The sequence below is a fragment of the Adiantum capillus-veneris genome, chromosome 6 (assembly GCF_014529385.1).
Source record: "Adiantum capillus-veneris isolate H3 chromosome 6, ASM1452938v2, whole genome shotgun sequence".
Lineage (NCBI taxonomy): Eukaryota > Viridiplantae > Streptophyta > Polypodiopsida > Polypodiales > Pteridaceae > Adiantum > Adiantum capillus-veneris.
Genome location: NC_140936.1, coordinates 103,947,665 through 103,969,333, shown reverse-complemented (window position 1 = coordinate 103,969,333; position 21,669 = coordinate 103,947,665). Strand labels below are relative to the sequence as shown.

General features: G+C 38.9%; 1 protein-coding gene across 1 annotated transcript; it reads left to right on the top strand.

Annotated features, from left to right (window-relative positions):
* Nucleotides 1-219: 219 nt before the first annotated feature.
* LOC147456011 (uncharacterized) lies at nt 220-1,836 on the top strand. The gene is made up of 2 exons (XM_086515377.1): nt 220-493; nt 761-1,836. The coding sequence occupies exon 2, from the start codon at nt 894-896 to the stop codon at nt 1,425-1,427; it is 534 nt and encodes a 177-aa protein (XP_086371503.1). The 5' UTR covers nt 220-493; nt 761-893; the 3' UTR covers nt 1,428-1,836.
* Nucleotides 1,837-21,669: the final 19,833 nt, after the last annotated feature.

The window sequence follows — 21,669 nt, the reverse complement described above, 5'->3', positions numbered from 1 at the left end:
AAGTTGATGGAGAGGGGGGGACCACAGGTCAATCCCAATCAGGGCTGCACCTTTCCACAATTGATGCCGAACATAGGTTACAAAAGAACATCCAAATTCCAAGGGCTTAGCGCGCAACACCAATACAATCACAACAACAACAACAACAGAGTAATTTAAGGGCCCCACAAGCAAAATATAGAGAGAGAGAGAGAGAGAGAGAGAGAGAGTGTCTACACAAACACTCTCGGTCACATGCTCCTCCACTGGTGACAATCAACCTCTTCGCTCATCCTTCACATTGAACTCCTTTCTGAACGGCTCTATCTCTCTCTCTCTCTGTGTCTCTCACACACGCGCACACATGCACCCACCAAATGAAGTCGACTGCGGACTGTTGATGAGCATTGAGAGGACAGAAGCAGGCCAGTTTCTCTCATTTCAAGTGGGTGCACGCTAACACAAATACCCACATTCACGTACATGCTCGCTCGCCGCGTACGACATCATTAGTGTGCGTAGACATTCGCTTCTCTTTCTGCGTTCTAGACAGTGCTTTATAGGCGGTGGGGTATCGGTTGAACGAGAGAGGAAGGGCTGGCTCCTGTGGATGTTTTTGTGTTTGTTTGTGTGTGTGTGTGTGTGTGAGAGAGAGAGAGAGAGAGAGAGAGAGAGAGAGAGAGAGAGAGAGAGATTTTTTCCTGTGCATGCTTGCTTATCTATTGGTTTGAGCATTACAACTGTTGGCTGTTGAAATTATCACCACTTTTGTTGCTTGCAGATACAACCACCCATAACACTGCTCGCACACAATCTTACACGCGTGTGCGCGCATTTTTTGCGTGCATGCACATGCCCATGGACAACCATGCACAGAAACACCATCTTTAATCTGATTATTTTTTTCACTTGTGATGGAGAATGATGCTGATGAAGATATGCACCATTTTGGCTATGACAAACCTGCCATCGGCGGCTCATCCCCAATTGATATATACAGCGGAGCCCATTCAACATCCTTGGAGTCATACACAACAGAAGAGGAACAGGTGAAATGTGAGTGTTGTGGGCTAGCTGAGGAATGCACTCCTGCATACATCATGCGGATACGCGACATGTATTGCGGGAAATGGGTATGTGGACTTTGTGCAGAGGCAGTGAAAGAAGAACATGTGAGGGGGCAAGAGGAGGGTGCAATGAGCATGGCGGACGCCCTCCATGCGCACATGAGAATGTGCATGCAGTTCAACGAGCCTGAGAAGAAGGGAAAGCACGTGGCAGACCTCGCGGCAGCAATGACAAGGTTATTGAGGAAAAGCGTGGATGGCAGTACTTCACTGCGTTCCGCTCCGAGTAGCCCTCGCCGCGGCACCTTCATCTCTCGGGCAAACAGTTGCCTCAGTGCATTTTCTCCAAGTCAAAGATATGATGATGATGCCCCTCTTTGAGCTCAAGGTACCCGAACCTGAAATTTTCTCTTTGTTTATCTCTGTTTATGTTGTCCCTCCTTGAGATAATTGCGCATGTGTGGCCGCCATAAAATGTGCACATGAATGCATTTGTTTCAAGGTGACACATGCCCTCTGTGCGCCAATGGCACGGTCAAGGTGCACATTTGAGCGCTTTTTGCAGGTGGGTGAGGATGCTTCAAAGCTATCCTCTGTTGATAGAAATGCATAGAATTCGCAAGCTATCCAATATTTGTGTTGTATTTAGCGTTTTCTCATGTAGATTGATATCCTTGCCATAGCAAAGTGGCTCAAATCCTGTTTATGTGTGAGAAAATGTGTGGTGGGTGTACATGAACTTGTCAAAGTGCTGACAATGTTACCGGTAACTAGTTGATGGTGATGGTAATTGCACCAGCTTACGTGGTCACAAGAGCATGGAGATAATTACTGTCTTTCTATATGTTGCCCTTAGTTTCAATGTCGGAATGGTCGATTTGAGCGGGCATGTTTATTTAGGCCAATGCTGCTGCTCTCCTCAGGCTGGTTTTTATCTTCTTGATGTTAAAAAAGAGCTATACAGAGGAGACCAAAGCCAGGCAAAGCTTGAAATGACAGGTATTAGTCTTGCAATATGCTGCACTTTTACCCCTTTCCCGTGATCTAAGGTCTTTGAAACCCTCTTTTAGCCTCTATTAGTCTTGCAATATGCTGCACAGCCCGAAAGCGTTCGCCGCCTTGCGCGTTATGTTGTATGCTCATTCTGATATTTCATTATTTAAGGGATGTTGTATGCTGTCTTATGCTTGAAGTAAGTAGAATACTAAGAAATGTTTTTTGGTGAGGACTTACTGTGACTTATAAGGTTTGTTGAGCATTTCACATTATGAGGAAATAATGTGTGTTCGTTTTTAAAATATGCCCACTAAAGTGTGCATAAGTGCTCAAAGGTATATTTTTATACATTTTAAAAAAAGACATAAAAAAGGTTTGAGTAAGGTGTTAAGACGCTAAATTTCTCGAAATGTCACAGGATTTTACACCTTTTACTTCCATATTCTTAGCTCAACTCTGAAGTGTATAGTTGGGATTACACGAAACCTAATTCCTCCCTTGGGGAGCTATTGTCCATGGCTTGCAGTGGGGTTGTAGCCTAGTGGTAAAGTGTGTGTAAAGACCAGGCCTGGCTCTATTGGAATATGCAAAAATATGTTGCGAAAGTGCCTTTTTTTGGTAGTGGAAGTTGTGTGTACATTGAGCTTCAAATTTGGACAAGTGTTAGTAGCTAAATTTGCACATTCTTGATGGCTCTTAATGTGACCTTGCTTGCATGAAGGATTACTCCCAAATCTGTATGGGCCTTGGGAAAATGATTTTATGGAGCCGCCATTAGATCCTTTTCTCCCCTTTGTGAGAAGATGAAAACTAAAAATCTTGCAATTTTTGAAATTTGATCTGGTCTCAACTTTGCAAACATTTGAGGTGGCCATTTTTTATTTGAACCAGTTTTAAATAGAGCAAACCGACCTTTTCTTGAATGGTTGTGTGTAGAAATTTAACTATAAGTTGAGAGGTTACTGTTAGGTGCACCATCTATGGTGGGTGATAGTATGGGAGAACCATGGTGAGGAGAGAGGGCAACAGGAAATAAGAGCAATGATAAGAGAGAGCAGATTAGAGGGTTCATCCAAAAATAAAACCACGCTATATTGATCGATAGTGAACCATTACATATATAGATAGTTTACGTTATTCTTAGCCACCCTTTTCCACACAAAAAGCTCCAAACTAAAAGGGTGATGTACATTAGTTTACTCTCTCTAAACCATATTAGCATGGTGTTCTAAAAAATTTGAAATAACGGAACTTGAAATAACATTGTAATTAGTGATTAGTAACACCTTTAGTCAAGAAAAAATTATAGTTCGCTTTTCTAAGTAAGAGAAAAGCTTGCTTATTATGGAAACATGAGATCTCAAGTATGAATTAACTTAGGATGAAAAGTAACCCAATTTTTTTAAGATGTGCGATATTCTAAATATGACAAGAAAACACTACCTTGGTGTATGTATGGTAGAGTCTTCTCCTCACTTTGGGGGGTTATTGAAGAAGCTTGTTGACATAATCGGCTCTCTCTTTCTTCACCTTACTTGAAGACCACCACTTGCACTACTTGGAATGTCAGAATGAAATGAGACAAGGGAGATTCAAGCTATGGAGAGAAAAGGGAGAGTAATGAGAAGAAGAAGATCAAGTTATGGCAAGCTTGATTATGGTTTGACCACGGCTTCTCTTAGAGAGGGGGTGTGTGTGTAGTAGGTATGTGTGAAAGAGTCTTAGCTATGGCTTTTCCAAGCTTCTTATACATAATACTCTCAAGTTTGCATCTTGAAAATGGAGGAGAGAAGCGTTGGACAAAAAGAGAAGCCCTCTTTTTATGCTTATTTTTAATAAGAGCCTTTAATCACCTTGATAGTTTTTAATAAAAAATTTTGATAACTTATCTGTCTTTTCAAAACTTCTTCAACAAGTTGCTTGCTCACCTTATCCTTATCTTCTCTTTCTTTTTCCTTATGTTCATTTTCCTAACATAAAAAAGCTAATTTCTCATGCATTGGATATACCCATGTCCCCATGGTGTAAACCAAAAGTGTCTCATAAATAAACTTGGGTGCTTTGATTTAACCTGAATTTACATGAAATATTCTCATTATTATTACCTATTTTTTTAATTTGGTGGCTTAGTTACATTGGTCACGAGTAAGGGCTAGAAAGAGGCCCTTACAATATGCCAAGTTATTGTGAAATTTTCCATGTGTTGTGCACCTCTTTGAAACTAAATGGAAGACACACACTGCACATGGAAGCGAGAAAATTTGTGCTTTGTAATACAATGGTCATGAATGTGAGATATTCTTTGTCTTCCTATACAACTACTGGACAATAGAAAGCCAATACAATGTTTGATGAATGGCCTTTGCGAGTTATCGGGTTTACTTCTTGGTAACAAGACTTATAAGCACGACTCATGGTTGTGGTATGAGATTATGTAGTATATCATTATGTGCTCAACTTAAGTGGAGCATTTCATTTTCTGTGTATGCAATGATTTTTGGTACATGTAGATCATGTAGTCCTCATGTGCTTCCTTGCTCTAAAAAAATTTCATTTGAGTTTTTGAATCAAGTGGTTGGTATGAAAGATGAGGAATAGAAGTCCTCATAGTCCCCATCTCCATAGGGTCATTGTCCCTAAGATGAGGAATAGAAGTCCTCATAGCCCCCATCCCCTGCCTAATCTACTAGTCCCTAGGCTCTTACCCAAGTGTCCTATGCCCAAAGAAAAACTGGGAAGCTTCTTCAAAGAGCGCTACTCTTGTCTCAATTGAAACCTTCCTCAATTTCATTTGTTTACTCGACTAAATTTGCTTGCAAAAAACTATGGAGGTTGCAATGCTCAGAAAAACTTTTGTCTAAAAATTGGGCAACTTACATGTGAGAAATAGTAGCGGAAAATTAACTAAATTTGAAGGTTTTCACACTAAAGTACACTAATTTTCTCTAAATTTTGTAGGTTTTCTCACCTTCAAATTAAAACTTTAGAGGTAAATCTCAAAATTTGTAGGTGAGATTTCAATAAACCTAGGTATTTTTTTATCATTGGGAGATTGATTATCACAATAATATATAATCCTTACTGGTGGTTTCAGACCGGTGGATTGTAGATATAGGAAACCCCTCCCTCCTTTCCCTTTGATTAAATTAGATGTTTTGTAAGGATCCTCCATAAATAAGTAGTAGAGATTGGCTCTTGTGGTTGAGAGAGAGGCTAAATAAACTCTACCATTACATTTGTACCAAGCCTAGTTGCTTCCTTATAAAACTGACATATTGTTAACTTTTGGGGCTACTAAAAATTTCTTTGCTGGTTCCAATTATGATACATGGTTTTACAATTTCACCAAAGGAAATATGGTATACTCAAACATATTTTCTCAAAAATAGTTGCTCTTTAACGAATTTTCAACCAAATACATGGACCACTTGACTAAAAAATATATTTGTGTTTTGCTTGAGCTAGAGCAAGGATCTCTAGTAAGGAATACTATCACCAACAAGGGTAGGAGTCTCTGTGTGTGTGTGTGTGTGTGTGTGTGTGTGTGTGCGCACTACCGGCATAGGTTTGGCCATACTTCTCCTTGGCTTCACATAGAGCACCCAAATTTTGGGTATCTTGTGAGTTTCCACAAAGGATCAAGGCCTTGCGAGAATTTTCACGTTTGTAAGCAACCGGGAAAGGTTTCAAGAAGCCGACAGAAGCCACGATGAGCACGATGTGTAAAATCTCATAATTTCAAAGGTTTTTATTTAGTATTGCAAAGAATTACATAGGGTTGAAAACCTGAAGCCGTGAAAAGCTTAGACATCATATGTATTTTTCAATTCCGAATTGATGGATGTCTATCGAGAAGGGCTTTTGCGACTTCACAATCGCAATGTTTGCAATTACTTGACTTGTGTTTCTGAGTTTCCTTTTGTAACCAAACCTAGTTTAACTGTATAGAAAACCAAGGGTGTGATTTACCCACAAGGGCATTATGAAAGAGATTGCAGGTTCGACACATGCGGTAATTACTCAAATAATGTGTGGATTAATGTCGTGCCAATCAACACGAGAGAAATTTCCTTGTAGTCAAAGAAGAAAAGGCACTAATGGCCATGGTGTTGACATTATTTGGATACTCAAGTTTCGATACAAGCTCACATTTTATGTATGACAAGATCAAATCGTATTGTTTGTATTAAGGAAAATTATGGGTAGACATACTTATGTTGTTTAGGCACATGCTTCAAGTACATTGGGCTCTCGTGATGCCAACACTTAGTGGCATGATTTTTAGTACAAGAAACTTAAGGATATTAGCTAAAACCATTGAGGCTACCATTGTAGCCAAGGGCTTATCGAATGTAATCAGAACTATGTGGTTTAACAAACCACATGGTGGTGTTATACAAGTGCAAGATTTTGCAGATGCAATTTTATATTGACCAATGTGTTTCTTCGCAACCGTAGTTGCTCCAAATCAAGCTTGAGATCAAGCTATCCAAGCTATTGTGGTATGGGATTGTATCTATAGAAGCAAGCTGAGTTTGATATAATCAAGTATGATTATCTATTTTTATTATGTCCAATTCAAGAAAGCAAGGCTTTTTGGTTTTGTTGTAGACTTTAAGCAAGCAAGGATTTCATCACAATATCGTACGACTTTATAGTCAACCTAAAAAATAAGGATAAAATAGTTCAATTTTTTGTGGGAGAATTCTATATTTTCTCTGCAATCGATAATACCCATTGGCCCATAGTAGCAGGGACAAGGTTCTAGCACAAGTACGAGGTATTGGTTATGACATCTACGGGAATGCCCAAAATCTTTGATATCCAGATTGAATTTTGGAAGCACAACAATTGTGCTATTATTTATGAACTGGATGCAACTTTTAAAATTTGCAACAGCATTATGGAGAGTACGACTACTCAGGGGGATCACTACAATAAAAAAATGTCTATCACGTGGGTTCAATAGTAGGGATTATTTTATTATATATTTTCTCACATTTTCACGTACAGAAGGGTGTTGAAAAAAGTACCTTGAAAACAAATTGAATAGAAAAATGATCTCTTTTATTGGTGAAAAATTCATAGCTAAGGGGTTTTATAAATAGTCTTTGAACGCACGCGATATATAGGTTCTACAATTAGTGACCCTCCGAGACGACTCATGTTAGACCTCCAGTAAAGAAGCTTGCTCTTTATCCTTTCAAAGATACCATGTATTCATGGAGTATTTTCTTCTATGAGACATGGATCCACAAATATTGTTAAGCAAAGTCTTCTACATGGGTGGATTTTTAGGCCAAATTTTGTTCCTCTAGCAACATATAATCAAAATTTTCTTTATAAATATAGCAACTTTGATGATGGGTGTAAGTTCCAATGGTGTTTTCTCTATTATTCTATGATCATTAAGAGAGTTGAACTTTATGGATACTTTATCACATCTACAAGGATGTGCAAGTACGATATGAACTGCTTGTTTAATTTGTCTATCCTTTCAGAAGCTCTAGTGCAAATTTTGTCCTTGCCTCTACGAGGCGGTATGATATGATTTAGGAGTATATTTTTCGGTAAACATTCAAGCTAAGACTCATTCTCACGTAATCGAGAATTTATGAGTGTGCAATTTTGCTTATAGACTTGATCATATGTAGTATCATATTTGGCAACTGGTGGACTTAGGTAGTCCAAGCACATTCAAAGATGGATGATGCATAAGCATCTTGCATTTGGGGTACAATGGGACACCAAATATGATTCTAACAAGTAGTATCTTTTCCCAATTTTCAAGTATTTTACGACGACTATATGACTATGAGAAAGCATGACATGTACTTCTAGTTATGATTTTTATAGCAAATATATTGCCACTTTTTATCAGTATATCTACAAGATGTTAAAGTTATCTATAAGTGTAATTCCTTGAAAGATGTGAAAACCACGATCCATTCTCATTACATCAGGACACTGTTCGGAAAGCCTGGTCTGAAGTTAGGGTTAATCATATCTAAAACCATGTTTGGCTACTCAACCTAGAAGTGTGTAGTTGTACGTGCACACAATTTTAAGCAAAGAGATGTAGTTTCAATTCTTAAAAGTAAACAACCCAAATGTAAACATTTGAATTTTTATTGGATTTTGAAGTATTCGTTGAGGGAGGATTGACAGAGTATGGTAAATCAAAAGGTTAATACACGCCTTTAAATTAGGTGCCTAACTTAAAGGTGTAGATTGTAGACTATAAATGCTATAGGCATTCAAGCGTTGTCACTTTGGCTATATAACGCCCACTTTTTCAACGATTGTAACGGTGAGAATGTGAAGGAATTTTTAAATTGTTTACACATTTAGTGTCACCTTTTGTATGTTGCTAACTACCTACTTTAGCTGTACCACTGAAAACATTAACCACCAGAATGACAAGAGAAGTATTGCACTTTAATATGGAGAAAGCTAGTTGCAGGAAAAAAACCGGGTTAAGTATATCTAAACCGATTGAAATTGTAAAATCTTGGCTAGATTTTGAGCTTGCCTTTAAGAAAATCGGAAAATTTACACAAGTTTCAGTGTAATAACTGACAAAAGCTTCATATTTTGATTTGAAAATTGGGAGAAATCCAAGTTCGCTCTTATTCTCACCGGCTAGGGAAAATGTATTTTTCAAGCCCCAGAGAAAACCAATAAGAGTCCAAGAGAAACTCTTTTTGGAAATGCTCAAAATTTCTAAATGTTCTTGCCCCTACAAAAATATTTTTGTTCTCTAATGTGCAACTAGATTTACCATAGTTTTCTTGGATAAAGTATCAAAACCTCTTTAAAATTCAAGTAGAAACTTGAAATCCTTACCAAAACATAGGTCCTTTCTTCATAGGAATGTGTTATTAATTTTTTTATGATGAAGGATTTAATAATCACTTGATCGTGTGAAATTTTTGTGTTATTATCATATTCACATAATTACACTTTACATGATCACATTTAAGCGGATAGATGGCGATCTAATAACCCATCAGAAGTCCATTGGGCTATTATTTTTTCTCGGCGGGTTTATTGCGATATGGCAAAAGCACGCAAGCAGGCCCGCCAAGATGGAAAAAGCCAGGTGAGACTACTGGTTTGGACAGTTTTTGCATATTAATAGGAAGGTAATGTGAATGTTTAACGTGATCACGTGTTTTAAAAAGTGACCACTCCATGTTATTAACATGTTTGCATGTTTGTGATCACATTAATGAAATCCTTGCTTATGATGATTAAACAAAAAGAAGAAAATGACATGACCAAACCAGTTGCTCAAGGACCTTAAATCTCTCTCTCTAATTTTGCTCTTAATCTCTCACTTTTTTTTGGGTAAAGGCTTTATTTCTCCCTCTCTCTCTCTCTCTCTCTCTCTCTCTCTCTCTCACACACACACACACACACACACACACACACACACACACACACACACACACACCTCTTTCAACCCCATTGTCCCACCATTTGTTCTAGCTCCTTTCATATATACACTTGAGTGACATCTTTATATAATTCAAGCTATATGAAGGAGAAAATTTTTGCAATCCTTGTTATTTGCTGGTATGGTTTCTTACTGAGCTAATTTCTTATATAGTCTATTTGAGTATATATCCATATCAATGCCATCCACTTAAAATTTTTCCACTTAGAGCACCCTAAATGGAGGTAGCCAATCGGAGCTCCTTTTCAATGAGAGAATTGTGGGTGCATTCAAGATCAACAGATCAATAAAATATGCTACCCACTTGTCCCTCTTATGCCATTAAATCCCATCTTTTGATAACATTACTCAAAGAAAATGCTTCTAAAGGGGAGATTCAAGGGTTGACCCTTGCTAGTTGACCCTTGCCAGCTCCTGACAAAGCTATTTGTAGATGACTCTATGCTTTTCCTAAAAGCATGCCCTTAGGTTCTCGGGAAGGTTCTAGAAATTATGCAAACGTATTCCTTAGCATCAGGGTCCAAGCGTAGTATTGACAAATCAAGATCTCTCTCTCTCTCTCTCTCTCTCTCTCTCTCTCTCTCTCTCTCTCTCTCTCTCTCGGAGAAGGACTCATTTGATCAAATGAGTCCTTCTCTCTCTCAGAGAAGGACTCATTTGATCCATCAATGTGGACTGGGGAGACATTGTTAAAAGGGAAGATTTTTCGGGACTTGGTAGCCTCTCTAGGAGTGGAAGCAACTCACAAGTAAAGATTCTTATGGGTTATGGAGAAAGCAAGGAACAAGATGCAAAGGTGGGAGTATGTGCTTCTCCCCTTTCCGAGTAGAATAAAGGTAATCAATTGATTTATGCTCCCTTATATAGCCTTTAATGGTCGCCTAATGAAGTTAGTCAAATGCAACTGGAAAGAGTTCTTGAAGCCAGTGAAGAGGCTCTTATGTTATAACAACACTAAAGACTCAACACCCTTGAAGTGGGCTAAATGTGAGACAATTGCGAGACCTGTGGAGCAAGGGGTCCTCGACATTCTTAATCCTAGCACTCATGCGGAGGCCGAGTGTGCCAAGTTTGTGGTAGCACTTGAAAAGCAAGACCAAGATTGCGCTATTATGGATAAGGCTATGATGGAAAACTCCAAATTATACTCGCAAGGTGGCCAAAAGAAAGGGCTCGAGGTGCATGATAAGCTGCTTGCCCCTCGATGGGCCATTATGAAACTTTGGGGTAACAATAGGTGAGCTCACTCAAAAATGGATTAGAGCAACAAAGTCCTTGAAATGGGGAGATCTATCAAGGTATTTTCACAATTCTATAACACATTGGTCCCCTTCGCTCTCTAAGGCTAGAAGCATCCTCCTGACCCCTTTTTGGAGGGAAGTTTCCAAAAGATCAACAACAAAGATATTAGACATCTAGGTGAACTGTGGTATAACAACAGTAGTTGGAAAGGTACAAACCAACTAGATCTCCGCGACCTCAGTTGTACTGAAAGGTTTAGTGATGAGTAGAGTCCTAGAACAAATTGAAAGGTGGTGTCTGTGAACTATGAATCCAAGTTCAAATGGAAAGCTTGGTAGTGGCCTAAGAATATACATTTCATGAGACCACAAACCAAGGAAGTGCACTTCACCCTTATGGCTTTGAAGGATTGGTTCTCCCTGCTTAACAAGCACTGGGGCAAGCACTAGCTAGAGTCAAGATGGGAGTTAGCTGTCAAGAACATCTAGCACTCTCAATGGCCGCATGGGATGAAGGTCTTCTTATGGAAGGTTTTATGGGGATCCAGGTTGACTGAGGTGAAGGTTCTCACCAGGGGAATTGGTCCATTTAGACGCTTGCAATGCAAAACAGCTAGTGAATAGCTTCCCCACCTTTTCAAGGAGTGCTAGGTAATTTGTGGCATAGCAAGGAAGATTTTTATATGGGTTTAAAGGACCTGTAAAATAGGATTCTTCAAGTAATATCTCTTCTTGGGAGGGAAGATGTTCAAGAGCCAAGTGCTACTCATTGGAACTCAAATCATGAGATTTTGTTACTTCAAACATGTTTGGAGGGCAAGGAACTATTAGATCTTTAAGAACACCATGGAGATAGCTAGGTTAGCAAAGATAATTCAAGAAAGAAGGAGGCGATCATTCCCGTTGGGAAATAGATAAACTCTGTGAGTGGAAAAAGGTCATGGGCACCGCAATGTCTGACTTGCATGGATAAAGGTGTGGGATTATCCTTTGGCATGGGGTGGCTCACCCTATATTAGAATTTTGAAGGTTTTTAGAATTAAATGTTATCGCAATAGCCATCCTCCTTGAGTATAATAATAAGTTAATCCTTCTGAGAGAAATTGGCATCATATTTTTATCTGTCCATCACGTGTTCACATCTACCTCAAAAATAAAGTCTAAGAAAATCCCATTATCAATAGAGAAGGCAAGAGGTCTAGCCTTCCTCTCCAAGGAACCGAGACAAAGTCCTCAAAGCATCTAATACCAACATAGACTTAGAGAGAGGTCTCTCAAGACTAATACATGTATCGTTAGTAAATCATCATTTCACATGAGCCCCAAATATTTGATCTAGAGATATCCATGTGTTATTTAGTTTATGGTTTGATACATTTGTAGAAGTATGGGTAATTTATGAGAGGATTTTCAAACATAAACACACACACCCTCTCTCATGTCTAGCCTTTTGTGAGCTCTCTGACTTACCAATATGAATTATGGGGTACCTTTGAAAAGTCTCCAACCCTATTTCCATAGACTAAGAGAAAACCATTGGACATTTCCCTAGCTACTCTTATAGCTTCAAGCATGAACCATTAGTAAAGAGTTGGTCTCATCCTGCTTTGCTTTGTAGAAGCTATCGGAAAAATAATCCAAGTGAGAACCCATTGAGTGAGTAGTCAATGTGAAGGTTGACTCCATGGTTGATGAGACAATTGTTGATTTGTAATTTCTTTTGTGCATTTTCCTATGTAGGTTCACTCTGTTGAATCTCACAAACCCAATGCATCTCCTCCCTCGTCCAAGTTGCTTCCCTAAGTATTGACATATTGTGTATGTTAGTGCCGAATAGCTATGCTATAGACATTCACTAGCAATCTCCTTTGTTGTGAAAAGAATGTTTTGATACTATTTGAAAGGTTGTTGGAATGTTTTGAACACTATTTGAAAGGCTATTGGAATGAACATTGGAAAAATCTAATAGAAAGCTTGAATGTTTTTCACACTTTTTAGTAATTTTTTAAAGAAAAGTGTGAGTACGATGTGAAAAGTGAGAGAATGAATCCACAACGGAAACATTCTATGGACAGGTGGACCTAACGAGTTGGGTAGATTTCCATATTTTTTTCTTTTTGTCAGCTTACGTGGTGTTATTCCTTAGGGTCTACCAAAACTTGACAGTTATGCCTCTGAATCTATGGGGTAAAACCCACCAAGATTAGCTACCCTAGAGTATACACTTTTCAGCTCCTATTTAGACCTGTTAATGATATGGAAAATAATAGAGCTCAACAGTCAGTGCCTCCTACTATGAGGATCTAGAGAGTTGAGACTCACAATCCTATGGTGTCTATGTAGAGTTTAGAAAGTAGAGCATCATGAGACCCTATAATCCAATTTTTCAGAGGTATATAAATCACAACTCATCATTTTTTATGTCACACTAACAAAATCTTGTAAGGTCTAGGAACCACCTTCTACCAAAAGATTGACATTTACACTTTAAAATATCACTAGAATAGAAAATTAAGGCTCATAAATCATAGTTTTGAACCTTCACCAAAGTGATAATGAATACATTGTGAGGTACCCTCCCCATCTCACCTTGATAGAACTGGAGGACACCTGACGATCACTAGATCCTATGCAGAAGCAAACAAAAACTGGTCAAGAAGAAAAAGGAGACCAGTGGATGGTCCCTCATCACTTACTGAGTTGAGTCCAAGCCACCAGTGAAAAGGAGTCTAGCTCTACCCCATAGGGGAAGCGTAATTACGTACTAGCGGTCCTATTCTCATCTTCTAGGAGGAGAAGTAACCTCAGTTCCTTTTCCCCATAAATTTTAGAGGCACGTACACCGAGTTCCTTCTGCTCTAGTGTAATGAGCTATCTAATGACGTACTCTATTGCACAGGGAAGGGAGTTCCTGACTGATCGGGACCACTCGTCTCATAGGCTTTGGCAACCTGAGCCAAGCCCCCACTTTCCACCCGCACTCACACAGATTCTTTGTGTGGCCTAATTACTAACACATTGTTGTTCAACACTTAGGATTCCTTTTTATGGTTTCCCATCACAAATTTGTTAAGACAACCCTTCAAACATTGTCAAATCGACACCAAAACATATCTTTCCTAGGAAAAATACTCAACAAACAATACTTCATTAAAAATTCCAATGTCCTGGAGTCGTGAGGACCTCCAGCGAGTGTTAACTCCACCCGTTGTCAACTGGCCACCCATACAACCAGTCCATGATTCCACCCAAACTCTCTGGGTAAAAAAATCATGTATCCACCGCATAAAAAGCAAGCCATGAACATATCCACCGCATAGAAAGCAAGTCGTGGATTTATCTTTTGCGATAACTTTGCGAGCTACCACCCTATGACCAGTAGGGGGTTCAGACTAAATTGACGTTAGAATAATGAATGAAATTTGTTTGAGATAGTTTTCCCTCACATTCATTCTTTCCTACTTCCAAACAGTCTTTCCATAGAAAATTTATTTTCTATTTAATTTAAACTTAAACTAAAATAAAACCTTTCAAAATACCAATGCCGTTGTCTCAGTTGGATTTCCAACATAGTTCCAAGAGTTTAAACACTCTTAAAGTTATCGTAATGCAATACTTGTGTAAAATACAAAAGTAAATTCATCCTGACTCATGAATGTCCTCTTCGATGCCTTGTGAGACGACCGGATTTTCCTCTCTCATCGGTGCTTTACCGTTGTTTGCCATGTTGCTAGTCCCTACCTCGTGGTCGTTATCACCATTAAAACGTGTCATCTTGGGGACCATATCTCACTACTTTGGGTTAGAAAAACTCTGAAGAGAGAAGGCTAAAATATGGTATCACGTAACCATATCAACAATGACTAGGCATCCACAAGGATTAGGAAAAAGAGTACCTAATCTTACTCATAACAATACTTTATGTCTAGAAGAGTTCAATGAAATGATTTTAAGCCATAACTTTCCTCAAGTAGAAGTTGATTTAAGTTATGGATAATCACACATAAACTTGTGTAAAGCAACATTGACAAAAAAGGGAAAACTAGCTAAGATTAATGGACATGCTGATATGCATCAGTGATTTAGAGTAAAAGAATTCTTTCCCTAATTAGTCACTCGACCATGAATGAAGAAAAACAAGTTTACCATAAACACACATGCATAATCTTTACCATGATATTACCATAATTACATCCACCCTAGGCAATATATAGGAATCACATCCATGCAACACTTTTGGCTCATCATTGCTATGCACAATGTATGCCTATAACCATTCATAGACTTGGGTAAAAGAGAGGACCAAAATCTACTTTACCATGCATAAATATGTACAATTAGATTAGTGCAAATAGAATCTTAATCATACATAATCTTTAATGCACAAGGGAACATAATCATGTAGAAATTTAATGCACAAAGAGAGATTGAATTCACCCTTTAATCATGTGTTAACTAGAGCATAAGAGAAAGTTTAATTCCTTCTTAATCATGTACTGAAATCACATAAGTGGATAGGAAACAATTAAACATTAATTATGCATAATTAAGGGAGTTAGATCTCCTTGAGAGATTATGGTAGTTTTAGTGCTCTTTAATCCGGTAAGGAAAAGAATTATCACTAGGTAAGAGTCTATTGATAATCACCCGTATTAATTATACTGTAACCATCTAGTAGAATTGATAGAAAAGAGTAGGCTCAACATACGTCCTCCAGAGAGAAGAGGCTATGGAGAAATTAGAGTAACATAACTTGAACTAATCACCTTGATTAAGCTTCCTTGTGTATGCTAATGGATGTAGGTAAGATCCTCCATTGGAAGCTCCTGCATCAGCACTTTCTTATGAGACTTGGGGATTGTGTGTGTAAAATTGGGTGGGAATGTCCCTTATAAAGGCTTCTGGGGTTGCTTGATGGACAAGGCTTGCCCATACCTCCCTTGCTCGCCCCCTCTTGCCAAAAGAAGAAGTAAAGGTTTCACAAGCCTCTCACTAACCACTAGAGGTGTCCCCTTTTACCTAATTAAGTGATACATCTCTCTACTCCATGTTTAGCCTCCATGCCACACTCCCACACTTGACCCAACACTTGGCACAAGACTATCTATGTGCATGACCCATGGCCATACATGATGGGGTTACATCACCATGCACCCATGACCATTCATGCACACCCGTGACCCTGCATACCCATGCATGCACATCCACATACATGCCATACACATACCTTATAAAATGCTAACCTTAGGATAACTTGATCTATACTAACCCAAATTTAATTCTGAAACTTGCTAACTCGAGACAGACCTGCAGGTAACAGATACGACTACGTGCCATAAATAGCAGCTTTTGGCGTTGGGACCCTATTTTTAAGAAAATCTGGGTCGGTGCACAGTTTGACGAGCCGGTCGACCCTAGATCATACTAGGGGTCAAAAACTTTCTATTTTTGGAAATTTTTCTCAAAAATTGAATTTGACCAAAATTAAAAGTTCTACAAGCATCACAACATAAAAATGACACTGATCACTGAAATTTGCTAAAAATAGCATCTTTTGTCAAACTGATATTTATGCTTAAAATTTTACATAGGTAACCTTCTTCTAGGGCAGGTAGAGACCTTACATTCTACCCAACGTGAAAGAATTGAGATGCCCTCATCTCAAGGGTAAGTCTGGGTAATCCCTCTGAAGTGTTAGCTGATCTTCTCACGTTGCGTCTTCTTCTGGAAAATCTTTCCACTTGACTAGATGTTCAATGATGTTCCTATTCCTTAGTTTTCTTTCCTACGTCTCAAGGATGTAATGAGGTTGTAGCTCAAGAATGCCTTGAGTAGGAATAACAACTTATTCTGCATCTACAAGATGATCGGGATTGGAAATATAGGGTTTAAGCAAAATCACGTGAAAAAAGTCATGAACTTTAAGGTTTGAGGGCAATTGGAACTTATAAGCTTGGTCACTTACAACCTTTACAATCTCATAAGGTCCACAGTATCTTGGACTAAGCTTCTTGAATTTTCCCAAGGATAGATTACTCCTCTTGGGTCTAACCCTGAGAAATACTTTATCCCCTAACTTAAAAGTTCTTTCAGATCTTTTATTGTTTGCATAATGCTTCTATCTGTCCTGAGTTGCTTGAATATCCTTGTGAATTGCTCTAGTCTGTGCTTCCATGTTTTCTAGTTGGATCAGAAAAGTTCGATGCAACTATACACTCTTGTCCATAGAGTGCCTTGAATGGTGACATTCCTATGCTTCTATGTTCGAAAGAATTATAAGCATATTCTACTAAAGGAAGATATTGAATCCATTTCCTTGGCTCTTGTGAACAATAAGCTCTAAGAATATCCTCGATTACTTGGTTTACCCTTTCAGTCTGGCCATCAATCTGAGGATGATATTTTGTACTGAAGCATAGCTGAGTTCCAATTCCTTGAAAAAGAGAAGTCCAAAACTTTGAAGTAAACTTCGCATCTCTATCACTGACGATTCTTCTCGGTAACCCGTGAAGTCTAAAGATTTCCTTGATGAAAATCCTACTGTATATTGTCTTGACAGGTATCAAGTGATCCACCTTAGTGAGCATATTGACAATCACAAATACAAAATCGTAGCCTTTGATAGAAGGCAATCCGGTGACAAAATCCATACTGATACACTCCCATTTCATTTGAGGTATACCAAGAGGTTTGAGTTCCCCGGGAAGCTTGATTCATTCAGCTTTAATTTGCTGACAAGATAAACACTGCTTTACGTAACAAAGAACATCACCTTTCATTGCTGGCCAAAAATAAATTCTTCTGACTGCATTCAAGGTTTTTGCATACCTTGGATGTCCAGAAGTCGGTCTATCATGAGCTTCAAATAAAATTGCTTTCTTTAGTGCTGGATCCTTAGGTACATAAATTCTTTGACCAAGATCCTTAGGTACATAAATTCTTTGACCAAGATAAAGAAATTCCCCTTGAAGAGAATAGTCTTTAGCTAGTCTAGAAGCTACTTTAAAAATCCTTCGCCCTTGCTGAATCTGTGCCAACAATTGCTGATACTCTGGGTCATTTGAAGAAGCTTCTCTAATCCTTTCCAGATTAGGATTATTGGGTATAGAAATAGCATTGAGGAAAGACTTACGAATGAGTCCATCCGCAACTACATTGTCCTTCCCAGGTTGTTACTTGATATCAAAATCATACCCTTGAAGAAGCTCAATCCACCTCCTCTGTCTCATGTTGAGGTTATGTTGCGTAAAGATCCACTTTAAGCTCTTGTAGTCGGTAACTAGTTGAAATTTGCGACTCACAAGATAATGTCTCCATAGCTTCAATGCATGGATGACAGTGAGAAGTTCTAGATTGTGAGTCAAATAGTTCTTCTCATGATCTTTGAGCTTGTGAGAGGTAAAAGCTACAGGTCTCCCTTCTTGAGTAAGAACTCCTCCTAAGGCAAGACTACTGGCGTCCGTCACAACTTCAAAATATTTACTGAAATCTGGAAGCTTTAGAATAGGAGAAGACACCAAATATCTCTTTAACTCAGTAAAACTAGCTTGGTGCTATGCTTTCCAATTGATTTGAATTCCTTTCTTCTAAAGTCCTGTCAAAGGAGATACAATAAGAGCATAATCTTTGACAAAAATACTGGCATGATGGATTGTATATATGCGGCGTTCCAATTGTCCCTTGATATATGCATCCACTCTATGACTAGCTCTCTGTATGTGTGCGAATAACCGCTCGCATCCTAATTGGCTATCATTAGCCTGCGCTTATGTCACCCTAGTTATTTTTAGATGGTTATCCTCCACCTTTCACATATCGTCTCCTAATTTTGATTATGAAAATCATATGCTCTCTCTTGTCTCTCTCACATAGAGCCCACCTCTGATCTCTAGGTTGTACTCACTCGGCTCATACTCTAGGTCGCACCCACATGAGCAGTATTTTACGCATGAGACTACTCATCTTACCACACTCCTCATGATGGAATTCCCTAGACCTATGACGACAACTGCCGTGTACTATTACTAAGAAAATGCTGCTCTTGTCTCTTCAATTACCCTCTCCAACTTGGAGGACCATTCTATTTTTGTGCGACCCCCTAACCCAAATTCTCATTCTTTTAATTATAGATTTCTATGCACGCACACACAGGTACATACATTTTTTGATGCAGAATATCCTCCAAGTAATTGGCCATTTATGACTGGCTGGCCAGTTTGTACTCAATTTGACCATTCAAGAAATCTACAAATGAAATACGTGCAAGAGGGAAATGGTCACTCTTGCACGGGAGGAGATTGCACCCAGTATTTGGGTTGTTCTTCTCTCCTCTCCTCTCTTCTCTCTCACCGTGACAGCGTAGCAATCCACTCTAGGAGGTGCACTTAGATGTGGTATCTCGCTCTCTCAGGCTCTCTAACTCTCTCTGTTTGTGTACGATTGGATGATATGCTCACAGGATTTGTCAGGTTTTCATATTCATAGTGTTTCTAGTGTTTATATCAAGCTATTTGAGGTATTTTGCAGGGATGCTACTAACAAAGGGCATGGCATCCCTGCAAAATATCTCAAAGAGCTTGATAGAAACACTACGAATATGCATATGTGAAAAATCCTGTCAGCATATCATCCAATCGTACACAAATAGAGAGAGTTAGAGAGCGAGATACCACGTGCAAGCGCACCTCCTAGAGCAGAGTGCTACATTGGCACGGTGAGAGAGAAGAGAGGAGAGGAGAGGAGAGAAGAACAACACAAACACTGGGTGCAATCTCCCCCCGTGCAAGAGTGACCATTTCCCTCTTGCACGTATTTCATTTATAGATTTCTTGAATGGTCAAATTGAGTAGAAACTAGTCGGCCTGTCATAAATGGCCAAAGCTCATAAAAGAGCACTTGAATAATAAAATGTACAATATATATATTTCCATTCGCATAGGCCTAGCTCGGTCTAGCCTTTTCCACTTGTCAGCTGCAAAAATAGATGCTACTATACGGAAGGCATGGCATCCGTGAAAAATACCTCAAATAGTTTGATAGAAACACTACAAATATGCATACCTGATGAATCTTGTGAGCATATCATCCAATCGTACACAAATAGAGAGAGTTAGAGAGAGTGAGAGAGCAAGATACAACATGTAGGCGCACCTCCTAGAGTGGAGTGCTACGCTGGCACGGTGAGAGAGAAGAGAGGAGAGGGGAGAAGAACAATGCAATCACTGGGTGCAATCTCCCCCCATGCAAGAGTGACCATTTTCCTCTTGCACGTATTTCATTTATAGATTTCTTTGAATGGTCAAATTGAGTACAAACTGATTGGCCGGTCATAAATGGCCAAAGCTCATAAAAGAGCACTTGAATACAAATATACATAAGATATAATATCCTTTTGCAATAGCCTAGCTTGGTCAAACCTTTTCCACCTGTCAGTTGTAATAAATATAATAAAATATATTTTGTACATTTTATTATTCAAGTCTCTTTTATGAGGTTTGGCCATTATGTCCGGCTGGCCATTTGTACTCACATTGACCATTCAAGAAATCTATAAATCAAATACGTGCAAGAGGGAAAGGGTCACTCTTGCACGAGGAGAGATTGCACCTAGCATCAACTTATTCTTCTCTCCTCTCCTCTCTTATCTCTCACCGTGCCTGCATAGCACTTTGCTTTACAAGGTGCACCTGTACGTGCTCTCTTGCTCTCTCCCACTCTATCTCTCTCTGTTTGTGTATCACGCGATTATGCACTTATGGAATTTACAAGTATGTTGATTAGTCTGTTTTATGGATTGCAATATATTCTTCTTGGTAATTGCAGGGCCTTCCGTGCCTCCGTTTGTAGCACTCATATCCAAACACCCTAGATCACTACACAACCCTACTTTGACAAACCAGGTATTCATGGATACAATTTTTAACCCTTTAGAGCACCTTCCATGATAGAGAAGCAATCCAATATCGAATGACACACAAATGCTTTCAAGACCTCTAGCATGTATAAGTTCTCCCACTAGCTTGCAAATTCCTCTTTATATACACGATACCCACACAAGCAACTCACATATACCCAATACATGCATACTCCGACATATGTAGAAATGAGAAAAAGAAAAGGATGGAAAATATTTCAGCAGACACCAAGATTGCAAAGATTATGACTATGTTGATTCCACTAGCAACAATCGGATGGCATAAAGTGATGGATTCTGCACATCTATGTATGTGCCCTACTTAAGGCTTGCTACTTGTCTCATGCACTATGGCTGCTTCTTTTAATAGTGCTTCCATTTGTTTTCTTAGATTACAGCCTTGGGGGGATCACTACAAGAAAAAAATGCCTTAGAGAGGCATCTATGTGTGTGTTGGGTGTGTTCCTCATTCCACCTCTCCACCATGTAGCGACGTTTCCAATAGAAATTTTGGAAATCACTTTGTTCCAAGTCCTTGTGAGATTGTATTTTGTAGTTCCCTTGTTGTTTCATTGTCTTAATGGTTCCTGGGCTTTGGTATCCATATTTTGATATTACTAATGTAAAATCCTTGCTCTTCTAGTAGAGAAGGAGGGATCCATATGAAGGTTGTGCTACCGTTGGTTGTGGTTTTTGGTTGTGGTTGTCTTCCTTTAGGTGGAGCCTTGTCCTACACGACTGATTTTTGTGGTCCTAGGTTGAGCTACTACTTTCGGTAACCATATTGGAGAGTTACACTCATAGACTCCTTGTGCTTCAAGTATCTTGATTGGAACCATTCGTTTCTTCACTTGACATTTCTAGGTAGTGTGTGGTAGATCTTTGACTTTGGTATGAAGATATTTTCCACATTGCTGGTTTCTTTGAAGGTATTTTCTTCGACATGCTGTCGTTGATTAGAATCATTCATTCCTTCACTTGAGTGTTCTTGGTAGAATGGTTGAACTTTGACTT

What these genes read in the sequence shown, in the direction of transcription:
- LOC147456011 (XM_086515377.1), top strand. Translation starts at nt 894, where the DNA reads ATGGAGAATGATGCTGATGAAGATATGCACCATTTTGGCTATGACAAA.